Here is a 20,000-nt window from a genome sequence, read left to right as displayed (position 1 = left end):
ACTGGTGCAGGATCCTATCCCAACTATTACCACTCAGTTTCTGGGACTTCAGATCTGAACCTCAGGTTTTCAGTATGTGGCGTGTGTGTGCGTGTGCGTGTGCGTGTGTTCGCGCGCGCGCGCTCGTATCGAGCTCAGCAGCAGGTCCCAGGGTCTGCAGAATGGCAGCAGTGGCGGTAGGGCATTTCAGCACCAAGACAACGGACAGCACCCGAGCCGAATAGAGGGGTGGGAGGCGGGAGGAGGAGTCAGCATCCAGGAACTCGCTTAGCCGCGCTGTGACTGCTCGGCCCGGCCGCCTACCAACACCCGCCCGGATTACCCGAGCTCTGCGCCAGGACTGGGAGAAATATGGAGGGCAGAGAAGGAAAGCTAGCATTAAGAGAGAGGAACAAGAGCCCAGAGGGACAGGGCTTGGTCACAATGGGGCCCCACCACCCCCATTCCCTCCTGGAGTAAGTCCTGCGAGTGACGCTTCCTTCCCGGATTCCAGCCGCCGCCTGTCTCCGCCAGGTCTCTGCCTGCTGTAGTCGTGGCACGGCGAGCGTCAATTGCCCCCACTGCGCAGGCGCGGAAATAATTCTCAACACCCTCCTACCTTAACCCATCTATTGGCTACTCCGGCCGCGAACTAACAACCATTATCCAATCCGAGAGTGCCTCAAATTGCTCCGCCTATTCCGCTGCCCGGAAGTTGACTATTACCGAATCCGCTTCGGCGAGGGCGCGCCAGTAGCCAATTGGGAGAGGGGAGTAGGGAAGCCTGTGCCTCTGAGGAGCCAATGGCAGGCGGTAGAGGATGACGCTACCGACATGGCTGCTGTGGTCCGACAATTCGGGGACGTGTCGGGCTGTTCGGTAACCTCGGTCGGTGCTTAGGAAGCGGAGCAGCTGCCTCACTAGTATTCGTACCCACAAGGCGGCGCAGCGGGCCCTCGGAGACAGCGAGCGTCGGGGCCATGGCTTATCACTCGGGCTACGGAGCCCACGGTGCGTGAGGCGCGGGGTGGGCAGGGCGCGGACCGACCCGCCGAAGGAGGGTCGGCGGCGCGGCCCGCTCACCCCAAGGGAGAGGGGCGACCGCGAGCACTGCCCAAGGCGGCAGATGTCTTTCGGGTTCCTGCCGGGTGAGACTCGGCAACGCGTCCCGGGCTTTGCCCTCTCGGCCCAAATGAGATCAGATCGGGCGGTGACAGCAGTGCTGGGATCCCCGTGCCCGACTCGGGCATGGATGGGGCCTGCCTCCCAAACTTCCTTCCCTGTCATGACTCTGGTAGGATTCTTGACCGCTGCCCAGGGCCTCCGAGTACCCAGCCGTCGCCTTTCCCACATCGTTCATGTGAGGATGCCCTCCCTTCTCTCTTCCACCTAGCAAACTTCTACTCAAGTCTCCAAGGCTCAGTTCAGAGATCATTTCCCTTGAGGAGGCCCCCAGGAACCCTCAGGCGAGGATCACTTCCAGGAGCAGCTGCCTCAGCTCTTTCTTTGCCCACATTTAGCACCACTCCAAAAGGATCCCTCATTAAAGTTCTTCTGGGTTAGCTACCCAGCCCCCCATCCAAGCTAGTTTCCCTCTCTGATTGCTTGGTGCTCCCAGGACCCATACAGTGCTGCCCAGCTTGGGGAAGGGATGGTGGCTTAGACTCATGCTTGATATTTCTGTCACCTACTCTGGTACCTACAAACCCACAGGCTCCAAGCACAGGGTCCGGGCAGCTCCGGATCCCCCTCCCCTCTTCGATGACACAAGCGGTGGTTACTCCAGCCAGCCAGGGGGATACCCAGCCCCAGGAGCTGAAGTGGCCTTCAATGTCAACCACTTGCTTGGGGACCCAGTGGCCAACGTGGCTATGGCCTATGGCAGCTCCATCGCATCCCATGGGAAGGACATGGTGCACAAGGAGGTGTGGCCCACCCCCGGGGCAAGGGTGGCAGGATTTCTGGCCAGGGCTGGGGCATCACGGGATCCCACCTAATCATCACAGCAGCTCTCAGGGAAAGAGCACACAGAGGAGCACCTTGAGGTTTGGGGTGCAGCTTGCCCACAACCTCTTCTCTCCCCTCACAGCTACACCGTTTTGTGTCTGTGAACAAACTGAAGTATTTTTTCGCTGTGGACACAGCCTATGTGGCCAAGAAGCTAGGGCTGCTGGTCTTCCCCTACACACACCAGGTGAGCCACCTACCAGGTGAGCTGGTGGGCCCCCTTGCCTCCCTCATCCTGCCCCACAGTCTGACTGCCAGATCTCAACCCCCTTCTTTCCTCTCTTCTGGTCTTTTCCTCCTAAACTGGCTGCTGCTGCTACCACCAGAACTGGGAAGTGCAGTACAGTCGTGATGTGCCTCTGCCCCCACGGCAAGACCTCAATGCCCCTGACCTCTATATTCCCAGTGAGTCTTTGACCTGGGTTGGGGGGTGTGGAGGGACATGTGCCTTGAGGCACCAGTGAGAAGAGAGAGTCTCACACATTTATTCAGCATCTGCTCTTTGTGCTTTTGTGTGTGGCTTTGGTAGTGTCACTAGACACCAGGCAGACCAGGTAGACAGAGTAGGGTGATCAGTAAGCAGCTTCCTGGCTGTGCCTTCAGTGCCCTCAGGGTCCTCCCTTTTGAGACCTTCCTGCCATTTAGACTTAGACCTTGTCCTTCCCCAGCCTGAAGCCCTGGGTTTAGACCTGGCCTTTCACCTTCCAGCTATGGGACCTCAGGTGGCTACTTTCATGCTTTTGAAAAACCAGAATAACAACAAGTCCTACCACAAAGGATCGTTGTGGAAACTCAGTGAGGTGATGTGTGCTCAGCACAGCACCTGGCACCCAGGAAGCCTGCAGTAAATATTAGCTATTACCATTGTTATGACTTGTCCCCCAAGGACTGCTCCAATGTCCCCTCCTCTGAGGAAGTGGTTACTCCCTTCTGGGTTCCCACAACTGCCTGTTCACATGGCCTGGGTCAGGCTGCCCACCCTGTGCGGTGGCTGGCAGACTCTGCATCTGACTCCTCTGAGTCCTGGGGCCTGCACAAGGCGTGGCCCATGGGGGACACGCTGGATTAGGAGTGAGTGTGCCCAGACCAGCCCTCAGAAGGGTTTCCAGGAGGGCAGCCGGTGGTAGTGAGGGCAGCCAGCCAGCCCACGTGCCCTGGGAGGGACACAAGTTCTTCTTCCTTCCATTCTGTGTCCCTGTCATAGTCACCACATAAGGCAGGAACTGCCATCCCCAGCTTTGACATTGTTGAAGCCAAAGCTCAGATTTGTGTATCTTTGAGGACACACACTCACACACACAACTTATAGGTGGTAGAGCTGGTTTCCTGACTGCCCTCTTGTGGGCACGTCAGTTCTGGTGCTTTCAGGGAGCAGAGGACAGGACTGATGAGTTGAAATTGCTATGAAAGCCCAGTTCTCATCTCAGGTTTTGTGAAAATAGCAGACATAAATGTGGAGCTCTGCATTGGCAGTGTGCCCAGAACTGTAGCCAGTGCCAATGGCCAGGCTTAAAATTCCTGGCTGAGGTGAGGTCATCCCCATGGCCTGGACTCAGGGACAGCACGGGTTGTCTGCTGAGCCTGCATTTCAGTCCTGTAGTCTTGCCTGAGATCACTTTGGCCCCTACCTGTTGGTCTTCGATGAGCAATGACCTTGGCCTGTGATACAATTTCTGAGATACAAAAGGAAACTGGTGAGTTTCCTAGTACAGGGACAGGGAAGGAGGTGGTTTGGTGGTCCTGAGAGAAGGACCAGGTGGCATTTACACAGGAGGAGAGGGCTGAGCTGGGAGAGGCATCCCAGGCAGGGCTGAGTGTGGAGGTTGGGCATGTTGGGATCCACAGGGAAGGAAGTATGGGGGGGAAGTTGGAGGTGTCAGTGGCTCTGAATACCTGGGGTTGGAGGCTCTGGTTGAGGAAACTAGGCTGATGGCATCTCTCTGGTTCTTGGCAGCAATGGCCTTCATCACCTATGTGCTGCTGGCTGGGATGGCACTGGGCATTCAGAAAAGGTTAGTGCCAGCCCCTTCCCCATTCCCACCACTTCCTCACTCCTGACTCCTCACCTCCCTAGGGGATCTGTGCCAGCTCCCAAGTCCACCCCATGCCCCCAGCCTCACACCTGCCACAGGATGCCTGGTTTTAAACTCACCTCACCCCACCCCTACGTGGTCACAGGTTCTCCCCAGAGGTGCTGGGCCTGTGTGCAAGCACAGCGCTGGTGTGGGTCGTGTTGGAGGTACTAGCGCTGCTCCTGGGCATCTACCTGGCCACCGTGCGCAGTGACCTGAGCACCTTCCACCTGCTGGCCTACAGCGGCTACAAATATGTGGGGTGAGCACCTGTGGGCCAAGCGGGAGGCTGATCTGGGTGGGGGGTGCCTGCCACCCTGGGTTGCCGGCCTGCATAGCTGTAGCCTCGAATTGTGACCATGGACACCCTCTGATCCCCTCTGGGCCTCCAGCTCTTCTCCAGTATAGGGCCCATCTGTTTTCAGCACACTCCCCAGGAACTGTGTAGTGCTGTGCAAGGTCAGGGATGTTTATTGAGAGTCACCCTGGGAGCACAGGGGAGAGGGGCCTTGAGCTGGGGTAGTGAAGGAGGTCTCAGATCCAGGTCCTTGGGCTGAGTCCTGCCCTTCCAGATTCATTTTGAGTCTATGTCCCTATAGGGGCAGATTGGGAGTAAAGGGCCCTGGTGATGGTAGGTGGGGTCTAGGCTAGGCCCTAGGGCCTGACAGGTGGTGTCAGTCTCAGGCCTGGACCCTTGAGAGGTCTCCAACTTTCTCTTCCTCCCTCCCCCACCCCACCCCCTGCAGGATGATCCTCAGTGTTCTGACCGGCCTGCTCTTTGGCAGTGATGGCTACTACGTGGCACTGGCCTGGACTTCGTCTGCGCTCATGTACTTCATCGTGAGTCTGGGGTCGGCCCCTCTTCCCCTGGGGTTGGAGCTGGGGACAAGTCCCCCTGTCCTGAGCCAGCTTCAGCTCTCTCCTGTCTTCCAGGTTCGCTCTTTCCGAACAGCAGCCCTGGGCCCTGACAGCATGGGTGGCCCGGCTCCCCGGCAACGTCTCCAGCTCTACCTGACTCTGGGAGCTGCAGCCTTCCAGCCCCTCATCATATACTGGTTGACCTTCCACCTGATCCGGTGACCCCGGGTCCCCACCAGCACTGATTTTTCCATACATTGAAGATTTGATTTCCTTGATTTCATTTGACCCTTGTTTCTGGGGCTTGAGAGGGGAATTGCTACCACCTCTGGACTTTTGCATTGCCCAGGGGACCAGACTTGGGCTTTCTCGGAGCAGTGGGACCCAGGGAGGGCTTTCTGGATGAACTTGATACTGCCTTGGAAGGCAGATGGAAGTATTTCAGCAGAAATAGCTGTTTACCTGTGCCAGGAAAGTGAGGATGGAAAGGGGCAGCTGCTAAGGAGACCCCGAAGGCCTCTGATTCATCTGAGGGGGTCTGTGGACTAGTGGGATGAGCCTAGCTGTGCAGAGGATTTAGCCCAGGGCTGCTCCCTATAGCGTTCCTTTGCCCCCATCTCCTCTTTAAGCCTTTCAGGAGTAGAACCGGGGCCCACATGTTTGCAGGAGTTTATTCATATTTTGTCACAAATGGCCAGGGAAGGGGTGCCGGACTCCTCCAGGCAACATAGAAAACAGGTCCAAGAGAGACAGGGTAGGCTGGGGTTGGGGCAAGTGGGGATAGGGAGGGGTCTGGAGAGAGCCTGGGGGAGGGGAGAGGGCAGACTAGGGGTGGGGCTGCCCCCCTGCTGAGCCTGCTCATTCCCGGTGTGGGTACCCCCCCACCTGCAGGGGGAGCCTCAGGGTGGGGGGTGGAGGGGAGCGGCCCAGAACTTACAGGGTCAAGCCCTACCCCTTGGCAGGGCCTAAGTTCCCCCTGAAGTGGACAAGGCCGGAGGTCCCGCCCCTTCCAGGACTGACTGCCATGCCCACAGGCTGGCAGAGGAGCTCCTGCCCCTATTGAGAGCTCTGCCCAGCCCTAGTCCAAGGGAAGGGGGCTCTGAAGGCGGGAAGTCCCCGCAGCAGCAGTTTGGGGGGTGAAGAGGAGGCTGGGGGCACCAGTGCCCCCTCCCTCCCCAGGGCTGTGGCCTCTGTGGCCCAGGGGAAGGGCTGGGGGTGCACAGGCGTCCGGTCCGTTCTGGGCTTGCTCCCTGGCCGGCTTCCCCCTTAGAAACTCACCAACGTATAAACCATACTGTGGGAAGATGAGGCAGTGAGCCAAGTAATGAGTAGACCGGGCTATTGGCCACCCACCCTGTCACGCCCTAGGTTGCCCTCAGTCTTCAAGGGCAAAGGGCAGAAACTTGGAGCCCAGCCACTCCTGGGATTGGAGGGATGGTGCCTGGAGCATCCCTTCCCAGATTTCTGACTGCCATGGGCAGGGTCTCACCTGTACAGGTAATAGAAGAAGGAGAGCAGGTAGAAGGCGAGTTTGCACCAGGACTCCTTCTGGCAGTAGTTGAGGATGTCGGCATTCATGATGGAGACCGCGTCATACATGACCTCAGAGCCATCCGCAGGGCGGTGGAAGTACCTGGGGTGAGGGAGTGGCCTGAATGCCCACTCTCAAGGCTCACACCCCTGTCCTGCCCCCTAGCCCCCCATCTCACCCTCTGGTGCCAGCTGCTACTCTCACCTCCAGAGGTGGTAGAAGAGGAGGGGGATGTTGAGGCCCAGGGTCACCCACTCTGCTGCACACAGAAACATCAGACAGAAGAGGCCGTGGATGGAGTATTCCGGGACCACCAGCTGGAGAGTGAGGGTGAGAGGTCAGTGGCCAGGGGCTTGGACAGACCCAAGCTTTAAGGGCACATGGGAGGTGCCCACCCCCATGACCTCTGTGAAGTAAAGGGCCTCTAGCCTCCCACTCCTTCCCACATGGGGAAACGAATCAGACGGGCCCCAGAGGAGGAAGGCCCGGCTCTGGGTCCCTGAGAGTGAGGCCGACATGGACTAGGAGCCTCCTGCCCCAAGCCCTGACACTGACCTTCCTCAGGAGGCAGCAGATGCGTTCGATGTTTTTTAAACGCTCGCGCTGTAGGGGGAGGAAAAGACCGCAATGGAAGAGGCAGAGGAGCGGACATTGGGGGCGCCCCCCCAACTCTCCTGCGCCCCCCACCGCCCTGCACGTGGCCGCCAGGGGGCGCCAGAGCAGATTCTGCAGCTTGTCGGCGCGGTAGGGAAGCAGCCGCGCCGTCCCCATGGCAACAGTCACCATGGAGGGATCTTCACCCGCGTCTCCACGGCAACGGCCTAGAGCCTGGCAACGGCCGCCCTGCCAGGAGGAACCCGAGCCCTGAGGCCGCACCAGGTGTTTGCTGGGGGCGGGGACACAAAGAGGAAGGGGTACAGCCGCTGTCCCGCCACCCGTCTTCCTGTCCCCCACCACCCTTCGCCCACGACAGATGGAAAGACAGACAGACGGACACACCTCAGCACAGCACATGTATCACTTACTGCCCGCGCTGGGTTCCCCTGGTCAATGGGGTTCTTGAAGTCGGTCCGCAGCTCGTCAAAGGCTATAATCTGGGGAAGGGGTGTGTGCTTGTCAGGGTTGGGGCAGCAGCTTATGACGCCCCCCATTCCTCTGTGACAGGGTTTCACATATGGGGATCAGATCAGATGGAGCTTGCTGCGAAGGTGGAGAAACTGAGGCCCAGGGAGGGGAGGGGCCTGGCCCAAGGTCACACAACAGTCTGGAATGTAACCCTAGTGTGCTGATGTCCAGTTCAGGACATGCCCACTACACCTCCATCCAAAACATCCCAAGAGATGGTGTCTTCTCTGCTGGGCCCGGTACTGAGCACTGGGGCTCCAGAAGCCTGGGACACAGCCCCTGCCTGAGAGGAACCCCAGGCTTGGGATGAGAACGGTGAACTACACTCTGGGGTGATCAGCGCTGTGGAGTACAAGAAGAACCTGGGATGGGTGCTTGATCCAGCCTGGGGCTCGATGGGGAGTTCAGGCTGGACTTTGAGTAGGTGTTTGGTGAACAAATGGGGGAAGGGCAGTCTGAGCAGCAGGAACAGCAGGTACAAAGGCAGAAGGTTGAAAGAACAAGGAACATTCAGGAAGCTGCAGGTTCCACAGGGCAAGAGTGAAAGTGTGAGGCATGTGAGAAGAGAGAAGGGAATGGTGAAAGACAGGCTGGAGAGGTCAGTGGAGCCAGACGGGGGTGCCTTGTGAGGCTAGAACAGATGTTCAGACTTTAACACAAAAGTAAAAGGGAGCCATTGAGGGATATAAAGTGGCCGAGTGGAGCGGGCAGTTTGATGAATTAGGGTTGACCGAGCAGGGCGTAGAAACTAACAGTCCCAGCCAAGACATACAAGATGCTTCCTCTATGCCAGCAGGCTTTATTAACTCACTTAATGCTCGCAACAACCTGATGACGTAGGTATTGGTGTTACTGTTTTCGTTTCGCAGATGAGTAAACAGATTAAGTGACTTGTCCAAGGCCACATACCTAGTTAGTGGCAAGCCAGGATTCAAACCCAGTTAGACTCCAGAGTTAAAAAATTTAACCACTTTACTATACTCAGGCCAGATCAGTGTAGGCCCCCGCCTGAAGGCTCTAGAGAATAAGCCATGGGCTAAACTGATAAACAAGCTGTGCCTTCAGGCGGGGGTCTACAATCAGTCAGGGGATTGTTGGACTGTTGTGGTGGGGGCGGGGGAGGAGGCGTGGTGATGTGAGTGAGGAGAGTGGCATTGGGGATGGAGAGGTGTGGACGGATTCCAGAGCTATTTAGAAGCCAGACTCGAGAGAGCTTGAAAGGCAGTGATGTGGATGGAGGCAGAGGTGACTTTGGGTGTTGGGGCATTTGGTGGACGGCAGTGTCCTCACTGGGACAGAGAACTCTAAGGTAGGACAGGAGAGGATGGGATGGACCTAGGGGGAGCTGACAAGGGAGGAAGTTTGGTAGATGAGACTTCTGGGGTCCCCTCCCCTCAGCACCAGTGCTAGGATGAGGCAGCGGGCCCACCCCCCCCAAGCATCCCAGGCTCAAAGGGAGAGAACATGGGCTTCCTGGAGGGAGCTGGGGACATCTGGAGCAGCACCCCCCTACACTCCCCATTGACTCTGGGCAGCTGCCTGCCTGCCAGGCACAGCAACAGGGTCCAGCAGGGAGCGGAAGGGTGCCGTCTGTCTGCCCCAGAGCTGGCATCACCAGCAGGCGGCGGGTGTCGCGCCTCCCACCCCCCAGGCTGCCTGGCGCTGATTCAGCCCCATGGAACAAACAATCCCCCACGGTGACAGCTGACACACGTCACTCACCACCAGGGTTGCCTAGTGACCAGGGCCCCGGCTCAGGGTCTGTGGTGGGATCTAGGGTCTTGCCTGTGAAGGTTCTAGTTCTTACCAATTTGCATTGAGGACCACACCGCCTCTCCTCACCTGCACACCCCTTGGCAAGCCTTGCTCAAGGCACTCTGATGTATATACAAACCTACTTCACCAGTAAGGAAACAAACTCAGGACAATAGACTTACTACGATTGTCCAGCTAAACAGCTGAGTGAACACAGTGCCTGACATACAGTAGGTGCTCAATAAATTTTTTTTTTTGAGAAAGCTTGGGCATTTTCTCCCAGGCTGGGAGCCCCACAAGGGCAAAGCCTGAGTCTTATCCATCCTTGATTCCCCCAAACCCATCCAGAGCCTGGTTCTCGGGAGCACTGATTCAGGTGTGTTGGATGGAGAACTGCTCTGAGGATCCCCTGAGGACAAGGAAACCCCCACTAGAGACTGTTGGAGGCCTCTGAGTAGGAAGGGGCCCAGAAAGGGACTTCCTGAATTCCAGGAGGCTTTCTCCCAGGAGCTAGTTAGCTTTGTGTTCCCAGCCTGTGACCCTAAATTCCTTCCAGCTCTCAGGACTCCAGCCCTCATGCCACCACCCCACAGGATTGTCCAAGGCCATGGGATAAGCTAGGAGGCTCAGGGAGATCCAGATGGACCCAGGGGAGATGAAAAGTGGGAAAGAGAAACAGAAGGGAGGAGAGAAAAGAAAAAGCAACTGAGAGAGAGAAAGAGAGAGGCAAAGCCAGGGAGAGAGAGAGCTGGAGATGGGGCGTATGTGCTTGAAGGTACCTGTGGGGCTCACTCCTCACACAGGAGGTGTGCAGTCAGAGTCCAGGGAATCCTGATATAAAAGAAACAGGCAATGGAAGGACATCAGGGGATGACAAAGGGAGAGATTGGTCAAGAGCCAGGAAGGACCACAGAGCAGGCAGTCAGTTGGTCCCAGGAAGAGTGAGAAAGTGGGGAGACCAAGAAAGAAGCAGGTAAGGCAATGGAGAGAAAGAAGTAAGAGGGTATGAAGAGAGCAGGAGGGAGATCATGGGATGATCAGGAAGGTGTGTGCTGGATGTACAAGCAGAGGATGCTGAGCTGAGTGGACCAGGACCAAGATGAACAGGCCATGTGGAGGGGATCGGGGTGGTGGCTGAAACCCCAATATAGAAGAAATGTCAGTAAAGGGGGGCCAAAGGCCCCAAACAATGAGCTGGAGGCTGATGATAGTTCTGTAGTGAACAGAAGAGAGGCAGGCAGGGGGACCACTGAGGAGAGGGCCCCAGAGAATGGGAAAGAGGGACCCTCTCTAAGGGCAGGCAATCAGGATAAGGGATAAATGGATATTTTGAAGAACCAGGTGTGAGACAAGGCCAGAGTGAGGAAACAGAAGACAAAGGGGAAAGTGGGGGCAGGAAGAGGAGGGAAGCTGGTGGGGAGGAAACCTAGTGGGGGGAAGCCCTGACAGGAGGGGGCAGGGAAACCCAAGGTGAACTGGTGGTAGGCTGCTTACAGCCAGTCGCTGATGGGTCGGCGCGCGGGGGGTTGGGGGTGGGGGTTAATGGGCTCTACGATCCGTAGGTCCTGTAAACAGATGCAGTTGCCATAGCAACCGGCTCCATCACTCCGGCTGGAAAAACCCACGGTGGGGGGGGGGGGTGGCGAGCAGACAGACAAACTGCCCGACAGACAAACGGGGGCGATTGGATTCGGGGGGAGTAGCAAGAGGGAAAGAGCAAGGATCCCAGAATTCCTCCCCACACCCCAAGGCTTCATGGGGCAGGGGAAGGGGGTCAGGGACCGACTGACATACCCACAGACAGGCGGGGGCGGTGGAGGAAGGGGGGCCCCCGGGAAGGAAGCCGATGATGGGGGCTGTTGATGGGGCGAACAGAAGGCGACCGATGGGGGATAGCAGAGAGGAGGCTCTTAAGTTTCTCCCGGCCCTGAGACCATCCGTCCGGCCCCCTCCCGCTCTGTGCAACCCCTGCCCCCACCCCGCCCCCAGCCCCAGCCCGGCCTTACGTGCCAGATGACAAAGAAGATGAGGGAGGCGCACAGCACCAGGGTGAGCATGTAGCAGAACGCGGCGAAGGTGAAAGCCATGGCCCCCGCGCCGGGCGGCGGCCCGGGGGGCGCCAGCGCGGGGCCCAGGCGCAAGGGGACGCCCCCCACCCGGCCCGCGCTTAGGGCCGGCCGTGCATGGCCCGCAGGGCTCGGGCGCGGGCTCGGGAGACGCGGGCGGCGCGGCCGGGATCGGGGCCGCGGGGCCGTGGGGCGCGCGGGGCGCGGGCCGGTGGGCTCGGGGGGCGCGACCGCTGCTGGCTGCCCGGGCCCCGATCGCTCATCCTGCGATCCCTCGCCCGCGGCTCTCTCTCTCCAGCCCGCGAAGCCCGCGGGGCGGAGCCGGGGGCGGGGCCGCCGTGCGAGCGGCCTTGGGCGGGGCTGGGTCTCTGTGCGCCCCTCCGCCTGCCGGCCCGGGTGCCACCCCCGCCCCAACCTCAGGGACACGTAAGCATGGACGCATATTCCTGGCATTACCCTCCCCACCCCCGGCCCCTCACCCTCCCACTGCATAACACAACGCACCCATCACAATCACACTCGGTCTACCAAGACGGGCACACACCCCTGCCCTTATACACTGGCTATGGAGGTTGGACCGAGGTCCCACGGGTAAAGCACTTGTCACCACCCAAGGGGGTACAGACACCTGGCTTGAACCCTGAATGAGACCGGGAGAGGTGGCTGAGCCAGGGGGCTGACGGGGATGTGGGCCAGGCACCATGGGCACATTTGCAGCCCCGCGGCGCCTCTAGCCGCGGCCCAACTCCACGTCCTGGGTCTGTGCCGGTGTGGGTGTTTGCGGGGCTCACCAGGTACTTGCTGATGGCGGCCTGCCTTCCTTCCTGCCGGAACCGTGCTGGGCCCGTGGGGACAAACCACAGAAGCACAAGCAGGCAGCTCTCCTGGCTTCAGGAAATGGGTCAAGGATTTCCAACAGCAACCTTAGGACACAGCCCAAGCCAGGACCCCTGTGTAGCCCACCCAGTCCAAGGCTCCAGCCCTCCACTCCTCTCAAGGCGGCTCCCACCACAGACCACACTCAACCACCACAACTTCCTTGCAAAAACCCTCGGCTCACCCGAGGGCCAGTGGAAATTTATTTATTTTTTTGTCCTTTCCATCTCTCCCCAAGTGGCTTTTCCTTGCAAAATGCCTGACACGACACCAGAGGGGATCCTGGGGTTGGGGGGGCACCCCAAGGGGCAGCCCAGGGACTTAAATACAAGCTGGAGGGCAGGGCACGGGTGGGACAGGCAAGAGACAGCACAGGTACATGGCTTCTCAGGTAGAGACCAGAGGTTTGTTTTTCTGCAGGAAGAAGCTGTGTCAGAGGGCAGGGGGCTAGGATCCCAGGTGGGAGGGGGTAAGTGGAGAGGCCCCCCCCAACCCTGGGATGCACCCGCATTCCCAGAGAAGTAGCGACAGGCAATGAGGATCTGCCCTCACAGGCTCCAAGGGACGGAAGGGGGAGAATAAGTCAGATGTGCTGCCTCAGGGACAGGGAAGAGGTGCCGGCAGAGTGAGGGTTAAGGCTGATGCCCAGCCTCTGGCACGGTGGGCCTTCCGCCTCCGCCTGCCTTGGGGACAAAGGGGCATGGTGGGCAGGCAGCACATGGGCCTGGCTCTGGCAGGGCAGGGGGTGGCAGGAGCAGGCTTCCTCTGGGCTCAAGACACAGGCCCAGCACGGCTGCCCACCCACCTGCCCTAGATGTGCTCGGACCCCACCGCAGCTGGACGGCTAGAGGGGTGAGTGTGGGAAGGGTGGGAAGGAGGCAGGGAGGAGAGGAAGTGGGCTGCTGGGCCCCTGTGGCCCCACGCCCGTCCTGAGGTCCAGCCCAGGGCCCTGGATCCCAGGCCCTGGATGCCCTGGTCCCATTCCTGGCCCCATGCACTGACTGCAGCCAGGGGCAGTAGAGGCCAGGGAGGCCCATGGCTCTTGGGGAAGGGGTGTGCAGGGAAGAGAAGGGAGAGGGTAAGGAGAGAAATCCACTGCAGCATACATGGGGGACAGGGGAGGGAGACAGAGGAGCCCTCATCCCAAAGAAAGGTGTGTGGTGGGGTATTGTTTAAAGTCACCTAGAGGCAGCAGCAGAGCAAGCCCACACCCCTACCCCAGCCGCAGGTCCTGGGTGTCCTCCCTTGGGGGTCCTGACAGAACCAGAGCTTAGGGTGGCAGGCAGATGGGCCAGAGGGAGATGGGAAGCCCAGGACACCCCAAAGCCACAGATTCAAATGCCCCAGCATAGGGAGGCACCTCTTGCCCCCCTCTCCAGGGGCATCATCTGGAGAAGGTGCCCCCTCCTGTCCCACCCCACAAGCCCCTCCTAGCAACAGCCGCCACCAGCCTGCTTCACGGGGGTGCTGTCAATCTTGAGGTTGGGCCGCTCACCCCCCGAGGCTGCCCCAGGCCCCATCCGCTTTTTGATCTCAGCAGCCATGGTCATGAACGCCTGCTCGACATTGGTAGCATTCTTGGCACTCGTCTCCAGGAAGGGGATGCCCAGGGAATCTGCAAACTCCTAACAAGGGGAGAGGAGAGAAGAGGAGGGGAGAGGGGTTGAGAGGCAGCAGGCCCCAGCGCACCCAGGGCAGCCTGACTGGGGCCTGCTCACCTTGGCCGTGGTGTTATCCACCACCTTCTTGGTGGTGAGGTCGCTCTTGTTGCCCACCAGGAGCTTATTGACATTCTCGCTGGCATAGCGGTCGATCTCCTGTAGCCACTGCTTTACGTTGGCATAGGATTCCTAGAGCAACCAGGTCAAAAGTTATTTTGCTCCCAACTCCCACCCCACCCTAGGCCTGGAGAACAGGGGCTTTGATGGGAGGGGAAATGTCCTGGACTCCTGAGAGAGGCAGGAGCCCGGGCCTCAGGAAGCCAGAGGAAGCGCCTCCAGGCTTAGCGTGCCTCCCTGCCTTCCTGTCTGAGACCCCAAAAGCCAGGTCCCGTGGAGCCCCGGCTGTCTGCCCACAGCCCCAACACTAAACAGCCTAGGCCAAGGACCAGCCAGCTCTGCTTCCTGCAGCTGCTCATCTCTCCCTAAGACACAGAAAAGGCCTAACCACACAAAGGGAGCAAATGGCATCAGAAGAGAGAGACAAGCTAGAGAGAAGACAGAAACAGAGGGTTAACAGTTTAGCAAGAATGGCAAAGTTCCCACAGTGGCCCTGAAGTCCCTTTAAGGTTTGAACTCTTGGAGCCCCGTGATCGGTGGAGGGTCCTCACAGAGGAGAACCTGGCCTGTGTGAGAGACTGGTATCTTGGGAACAGGGGCTAACATTCGTCCTACTTCTGGCACCAACAGCCTCCTCACTCAGCCTGGCTCTCTCGGCAGCCTGCCACTCCCCACCCCCCATCCCTTGGCACAGAGACAAAGGACAGAACTTTTAGGAACACATTCAAGCTAGAGACACTTTCCCTTCTTAGGAACCCGAGGTCTGGTGATATCACACTGGGTTCAAACATATACCTCCTGCCATGTCCCAGGCTGGCCCTGTGCTGGGCACTGGGGACAAATAATGGAATCATGCCTGGGCCCTGCCCTAAAGCACTCAAGTGGACAGTGGAGGACCAAACTAGGATACACACAATGGCCAGACAGGGTGATCAGGGCTCAGGGATAGATGGCAGGAGCTGGTGGAGCTCCGAGACCATCTCTGCCTGGGAGGATACAGATGACCTATACCTACGGGGATGAACCACCCTTGTGTGGGTACAAGTGGAGGGACGGGGAAAGGTGCAAGAGGAGGAACTGACATACACCAGGTCACAGAAAGGGAGGGGTGTGGTGTCTCTGGGGAGGAGGAGAAGCTCAATGTTGCTGGGATGCAGGCCCTGAGTAAGGAAGGAGAGGGAGAGGAGGCAGGCCCCAGCATGGAGGTGCTCAGCCTGGCTAAATCTTAGACAACCAGGAGCCAGTGGAGGTTTTCTTAGGAAGGGAGCAGCAGGAGCACACCTGTGTTCTGGAAAGATAGTCCTGGCAGGAGTGCAGAGGCCAGATCAGACCAGCAAGATGGAGACCAATTGGGAGGTGGGTGGAATAATCCAGGGAAGAGAAGATGTGCCCTGAACCAGAGAACAAGGTAGGGAAGGGCACAGGATTGAGAGTCAGACCACCCAGGGTGAAGCCCTGCTTCTACCATTTACTGTATGACCTTAGATGGGTCACCTGACCTCTCTGGACCTCAGTTTCCTCACTTCTATAAAACAGTACCTCCCCAGGGGGCTGTTGTGAGCATGAGATAATGAATGCAGGCCTGTCTCATAACAAGTACTTAATTAGCAAAAGCTGCTATTATTCTCATCACTGCTATTATTACGAGGGGATGGATCTGAGAGAGCTGATGTAGGGAGAACAGAGGGGCCCCAGGACTGATAGGATGGGGGAGGGAAGTTTTCTAGGCAGGCTGACAGGGATGCTGTTAACAAAGATGAGGATGTAGGAGCTAGTTCAGGAAGAGATGGTGAGATCAACACCGGACATGCTGGGTCTGCAGATGGTCTGGAGCCTGCAGATGGCCTAGAGGCTATCTAGGGGCAGGAATGGGTACACTGGGAAGTAAAGAACTCTGGGTGCAAACACTGGCTTTGCCTTTCCTGGCTGTGAAATCACAGGCAAGTAACTAAACACATCTCCAAGCATGTTTCCTCATCTGGAAAATGGTGACCCCTCCACTTAGTTCACTGGGTAATACTGTGAAGATGAGAATTAACACAGACATAAAGTGCCAAAAGAATGTAGTACACAGAGGAGACCCATGGTGATAACTGTTTAGACACAGAAATCACAAAACACAAAACAAAAGCTAAACCACAAAGTGGCCAGGGAGTCAGGAGGAGGCTGGGAGCAATAAGAAAGAACAAAATATGGGGCTGTAGGGGTCAGGGGGCAGTACACGACGAACCAGTAAAAAGCCACTGAAAAGAGAATCTAATGCAGCAGGTGGAGGTGGGACAGCTAGAGATAGTAACTTTTTCAAGGAGAGTGAAGAGAACGGAGTTAAAAGCCACGAGAGATCACTCATGCAACAACTGGGATGAGGTCACGGGATCTGGCAGTTAGAGGTCCTTGATGACCTCTGTCTGAGTGGAGCACAGTTCACCCACAGCTTGCTGTCCAGGAGGCATCACCCGTCACTGGTGAGCCGAAGAGCCCAGCTGCCCCTCAGAGAGGGGACTCCTCCTGGCCTGAGCATGACACAAGCATCGCCACGTCCCCAGGGCCTGGGCCCCATTAAGCAACAAGGTTTAAAAAGAACATAGCAGACAGAATCAGTAGACCTCGGCTTTCTGTCTCTGTCACTTAACTAACTGCAGGGCCTCAGTAAGCTCACCCCTCTGACCCAATTCTTCATCTGTAAAATGGGAATATAAAGTAGACCTCTTTAGAGTGTTATGAGCATCAAAAGGCTGTGGCAGAACACGTGAACTACACGGCATGTCAGGACTGTTTCTGGCTGTTGACATCACCACTGCTGCCAATGACAGAAGACTAATGCCTCCAGAGCAGACACAGGGCTCCCAGAACTCTGCTCACACTGGGCCCAGAGCACTGGACTCCCTCACTTTCTTAGGTAAGGCCCTCCAATTGTTTCTCCACAGTGTCTTTACATAGGAGGCTATGGGCCCAGCCCAACAATCGATCAGCTGACTAAACTCCCACAAAACACAGGTGCCTGGAAGGTCGAGAATAAGGTGCCAAATCTGACAAGGAGGTGTGAGGCCTGGTTCTGCTAAGGACCCACATCAGGGCCTGCAGAGCTTCCATTTTTATAGCTAGTTCTCTCCTTACGATATGAGTCTGAGAACAGTCTCCTTTCCAGACAGTATCAGGAAAAGAGGACGGGAATGTTAACAAAGGAGCAAAAGCCAAATACCATGAGGCTGAGGAGGCAAAGCTGGGGATGGTGAGCCCAGGAGTACCTGGTCAGTGACGTCATACACCACGATGATGCCGTGAGCCCCCCGGTAGTAGCTGGAAGTTATGGTTCGGAACCGTTCCTGACCAGCTGTGTCCCACTACAAGACAGCAAGAGAGAGAAGCAGGTCAGCCCTGGGCTCCATGCCCAGAGCCCCTTCCCTCCCAAGGCAGATGCCTCTGCACCAGGGACTTCGGGAGGAGGAACACTCACGATCTGAAGTTTGATGGTTTTGCCATCCAGCTCAATGGTCCGGATCTTGAAGTCCACGCCGATGGTACTGATGTAGCTTTCTGTGTACGTGTCATCCTGGAAGATCAGGGGCCAGTGAAATGGCCTGAGTGAACAGGTCTGAGGCCCATATGGAAAACTCCCTTCAGTTCCTTGCCTCAGATGAGCTCCTAACTGCTGAGACCCAGTTCTCAGCACCCCAACTTGCCAGCCCTGTGCCCTTGTTCAGTTAGACATGTTGCTGGCAGCTCGGGCAACTTCATCCTTGGCCTCCCAGGTCTTGCAACCACTGTGCTCTGGGTTGCCCCCTCTCCCTCCAGCCACCAGCCAGGACCCCAGATGGATGGTATGGGAAGCTTCTTACTCACAGCAAACCGCAAGAGCAGGCATGACTTGCCCACGCCCGAGTCACCAATCAAAAGCAGCTTAAACAGGTAGTCACTGGAGAGAAAGGATGGGAAGGTATGAAGGCAGGCAGGGAGCCCACCTGCCATCATCCTGGAGTCACAACTACAGCATTCTCCCACACCATGAGCTGTGCCTCAGATTAGAGTATTAAGACACTTGTAAGACCCTCCCACAAGTCTTAGGATGGGGAGGGCTGATCACTCTCCATAACACAGCTGGCCCAAAGTGGTGAGTCTGAATTCCCACTTTACAGACAAAGAAACTGAGGCACAGAGAGGAACATGACTTGCAAAGGTACAGAATTGGTTAGGTGACGGAGCTGGGCATCTTACCCTGCCTCCTGATAGACTCCATGGTTCGGGTCCAGTAGGGGCTAGAGAGAAACCCTCCTACACTGCCCTGTGCCATACCTGGCTTGGCAGGAGAGACCTCAGAAGTGGAAGCCAGGGCCCAGCCTAGAACTTCAGTATCTATGTGAAAAGCCTGGTATGAAGCCTCTAAGAAGAGCTGATGAACCAGTGGCAATGATAACAGCAGTTAACATGTATTGATTTCCTCCTTGTGCCTGGCCCTGTACTAAGTACTTCAAATGCATCACTTCACTTAAGGTTCCCAAAAGTCCAATGAACTGTTATTTCCAACTAAGGATGAAACCAGAGGCCAAAGAAGGGAAGCAACTTGCCCTAATCTGTGTAAGTTGTTAACTTTAATACTGGACACCAGGTTCAGACTTTATAAAGTCTCTGTGAGAGCCTGTTGGTTTCCTTCTCTGTTCCCCCTTACAATCCAGTTCAGAGCTTCACCCTTCCCCAAGGAAACCTGAGGTCTGGATCTGGAGAAGAAAAAGGAAGTTGCAGAAGAGGAAGAAGATAACTGACACTTAGGGAAAACTGGCAAGGAGAAGTCGGGGCAGAGATCTGGGCCACCTACCCGTAGGGGGAGTGACCAAGAAGTGAGGAGAGTTTGAGAAACAAACAATCCCACTGGAAGGTAGGAAGCAATGGCCACATTCATCTAAACTTCATCGGCAGCGTGACGGCGAAGGGAAGAGGTGTGACCGTGGCGCTGGGGGCCTGCGCAAAGGTGAGGGGAGGGCGGGAAGGGACTGGCCGCCGGGAGTGGCAGGGCAATTTGACTCAGGCAAGGGGCAAAGCAGCAGCCTGGGAGAGGAGGGGCTGCGGGAGAGCTATCCAGAGCAGCCCCTGGGGCCTCCCGCGTCTGACCAGCCCCTGGGCTAGCCCAGAGGAACCGGATTCCGGGAGAAGAGGAAAACAGAATTTAAGGCCCGACCTAAAGGGCCCGAGTCTAGACCGAGACCAGAAACCAGTGACAGGTTCCAAAATGCCGGGACCGTCGTCAACACTAAGACCGCCACTCTCAGGCAGCAGGTGGGGAAACTGAGGCCTGGAAATACCGGAGCTGCGGGGTCACCTGACCGATAAGGCCTGGTAGTGCCGGTGCCTCGGACTCCAAGTTGTGCCCCTCAGGGTCGCAGTCTCCGGACCCGGCTGCGAGAACTCGGGGTGTCGAGCCGGGGTCCTGGGGCCCTCGGAGGAGGGGCAGGACCCGGATGTGAGGGGGGGGAGGTCAGCGGAAGAGGGACCCGGATGTGGGGGCGCCGCGCAGTCCTGACCCGAGCCAGACAACCCCGGTAAGCGTACAGCCCCGTACTCGGGATCGAGGCTGCGCCGGACGGCGCGGGCGGGGCTCACTCACTATTCGGGGTTCATGGCGGCGGCGGCGGCCCGCTCGGTTGCTCCCAGTCGGCTCTGCTCCGCCTCCCGTTCCAAGATGGTGGCAGCTCCGCCCCAGAGGCCACGCCCGCCACGCGCAGACGCAAACACCGCCGACTGGGGCTTCGTCGCGTTGCTTCTCGGAACTTGTAGTCTCCTTGCATTGTCCGGTTCACCCACCACTGCGCAGGCGTACACCCGAGTGCCTGAGCTGCGGGGCCCACGCCGCATCATCGCCGCGCATTGCCTTCTGGAGCTTGTAGTTCGCTCCCTAGAAATACCTGGGCTTGAGGACCGCGCTCCGGAGCCTGACGGCGTCCCGGACTTGGAAGCTCAG

The 20,000-nt window shown here is 57.8% G+C and overlaps 3 protein-coding genes across 4 annotated transcripts; 1 reads left to right on the top strand and 2 right to left on the bottom strand.

Annotated features, from left to right (window-relative positions):
• The first annotated feature begins 737 nt into the window (after positions 1-737).
• Positions 738-5,194, top strand: YIF1A (Yip1 interacting factor homolog A, membrane trafficking protein). The gene is made up of 8 exons (XM_006210658.4): positions 738-990; positions 1,693-1,904; positions 2,069-2,173; positions 2,313-2,391; positions 3,941-3,998; positions 4,165-4,320; positions 4,805-4,898; positions 4,992-5,194. Exons 1-8 carry the CDS (start codon positions 960-962, stop codon positions 5,136-5,138), a joined length of 882 nt encoding a protein of 293 aa, XP_006210720.2. The 5' UTR covers positions 738-959; the 3' UTR covers positions 5,139-5,194.
• Positions 5,195-5,573: 379 nt separating this feature from the next.
• CNIH2 (cornichon family AMPA receptor auxiliary protein 2) lies at positions 5,574-12,136 on the bottom strand. The gene is made up of 6 exons (XM_006210657.3): positions 11,334-12,136; positions 7,473-7,541; positions 7,003-7,050; positions 6,652-6,764; positions 6,406-6,549; positions 5,574-6,210 (listed from the first exon to the last, which is right to left on the bottom strand). The coding sequence occupies exons 1-6, from the start codon at positions 11,883-11,885 to the stop codon at positions 6,183-6,185; spliced, it is 954 nt and encodes a 317-aa protein (XP_006210719.2). The 5' UTR covers positions 11,886-12,136; the 3' UTR covers positions 5,574-6,182.
• A 292-nt stretch (positions 12,137-12,428) lies between these two features.
• RAB1B (RAB1B, member RAS oncogene family) lies at positions 12,429-19,794 on the bottom strand. Of its 2 annotated transcripts, none has more exons than XM_006210655.4 (6): positions 19,647-19,794; positions 17,891-17,963; positions 17,505-17,600; positions 17,296-17,391; positions 13,988-14,119; positions 12,429-13,894 (listed from the first exon to the last, which is right to left on the bottom strand). In XM_006210655.4, exons 1-6 carry the CDS (start codon positions 19,658-19,660, stop codon positions 13,700-13,702), a joined length of 606 nt encoding a protein of 201 aa, XP_006210717.1. In that variant the 5' UTR covers positions 19,661-19,794; the 3' UTR covers positions 12,429-13,699. The 2 variants fall into 2 exon arrangements, with proteins under 2 accessions (XP_006210717.1, XP_015100275.1); XM_015244789.3 differs by lacking the exon at positions 19,647-19,794 and adding an exon at positions 18,861-19,272.
• Positions 19,795-20,000: the final 206 nt, after the last annotated feature.

Source organism: Vicugna pacos, chromosome 10 (genome assembly GCF_048564905.1).
Source record: "Vicugna pacos chromosome 10, VicPac4, whole genome shotgun sequence".
NCBI classification, from domain to species: domain Eukaryota; kingdom Metazoa; phylum Chordata; class Mammalia; order Artiodactyla; family Camelidae; genus Vicugna; species Vicugna pacos.
This window is presented reverse-complemented; position numbering and strand designations above follow the sequence as displayed.

Bases quoted from the DNA above. Each gene is read 5' to 3' on its own strand.
- CNIH2 (XM_006210657.3), bottom strand. From the start codon at position 11,885: ATGCAGTGGGAGGGTGAGGGGCCGGGGGTGGGGAGGGTAATGCCAGGA. The intron at 7,051-7,472 runs GTAAGTGATACA...CTCCCCCTACAG, and splicing joins AGGGGAACCCAGCGCGGGCA to CGCGAGCGTTTAAAAAACAT. The intron at 6,211-6,405 runs GTGAGACCCTGC...ATCTTCCCACAG, and splicing joins TTCTTCTATTACCTGTACAG to TATGGTTTATACGTTGGTGA.
- YIF1A (XM_006210658.4), top strand. From the start codon at position 960: ATGGCTTATCACTCGGGCTACGGAGCCCACG. The intron at 2,392-3,940 runs GTGAGTCTTTGA...GGTTCTTGGCAG, and splicing joins CCCTGACCTCTATATTCCCA to CAATGGCCTTCATCACCTAT. The intron at 4,321-4,804 runs GTGAGCACCTGT...CACCCCCTGCAG, and splicing joins AGCGGCTACAAATATGTGGG to GATGATCCTCAGTGTTCTGA.
- RAB1B (XM_015244789.3), bottom strand. From the start codon at position 18,940: ATGTGGCCATTGCTTCCTACCTTCCAGTGGGATTGTTTGTTTCTCAAA. The intron at 14,120-17,295 runs GTACTCCTGGGC...TGGTTGCTCTAG, and splicing joins TGTATGACGTCACTGACCAG to GAATCCTATGCCAACGTAAA. The intron at 13,895-13,987 runs GTGAGCAGGCCC...TCCCCTTGTTAG, and splicing joins TGGATAACACCACGGCCAAG to GAGTTTGCAGATTCCCTGGG.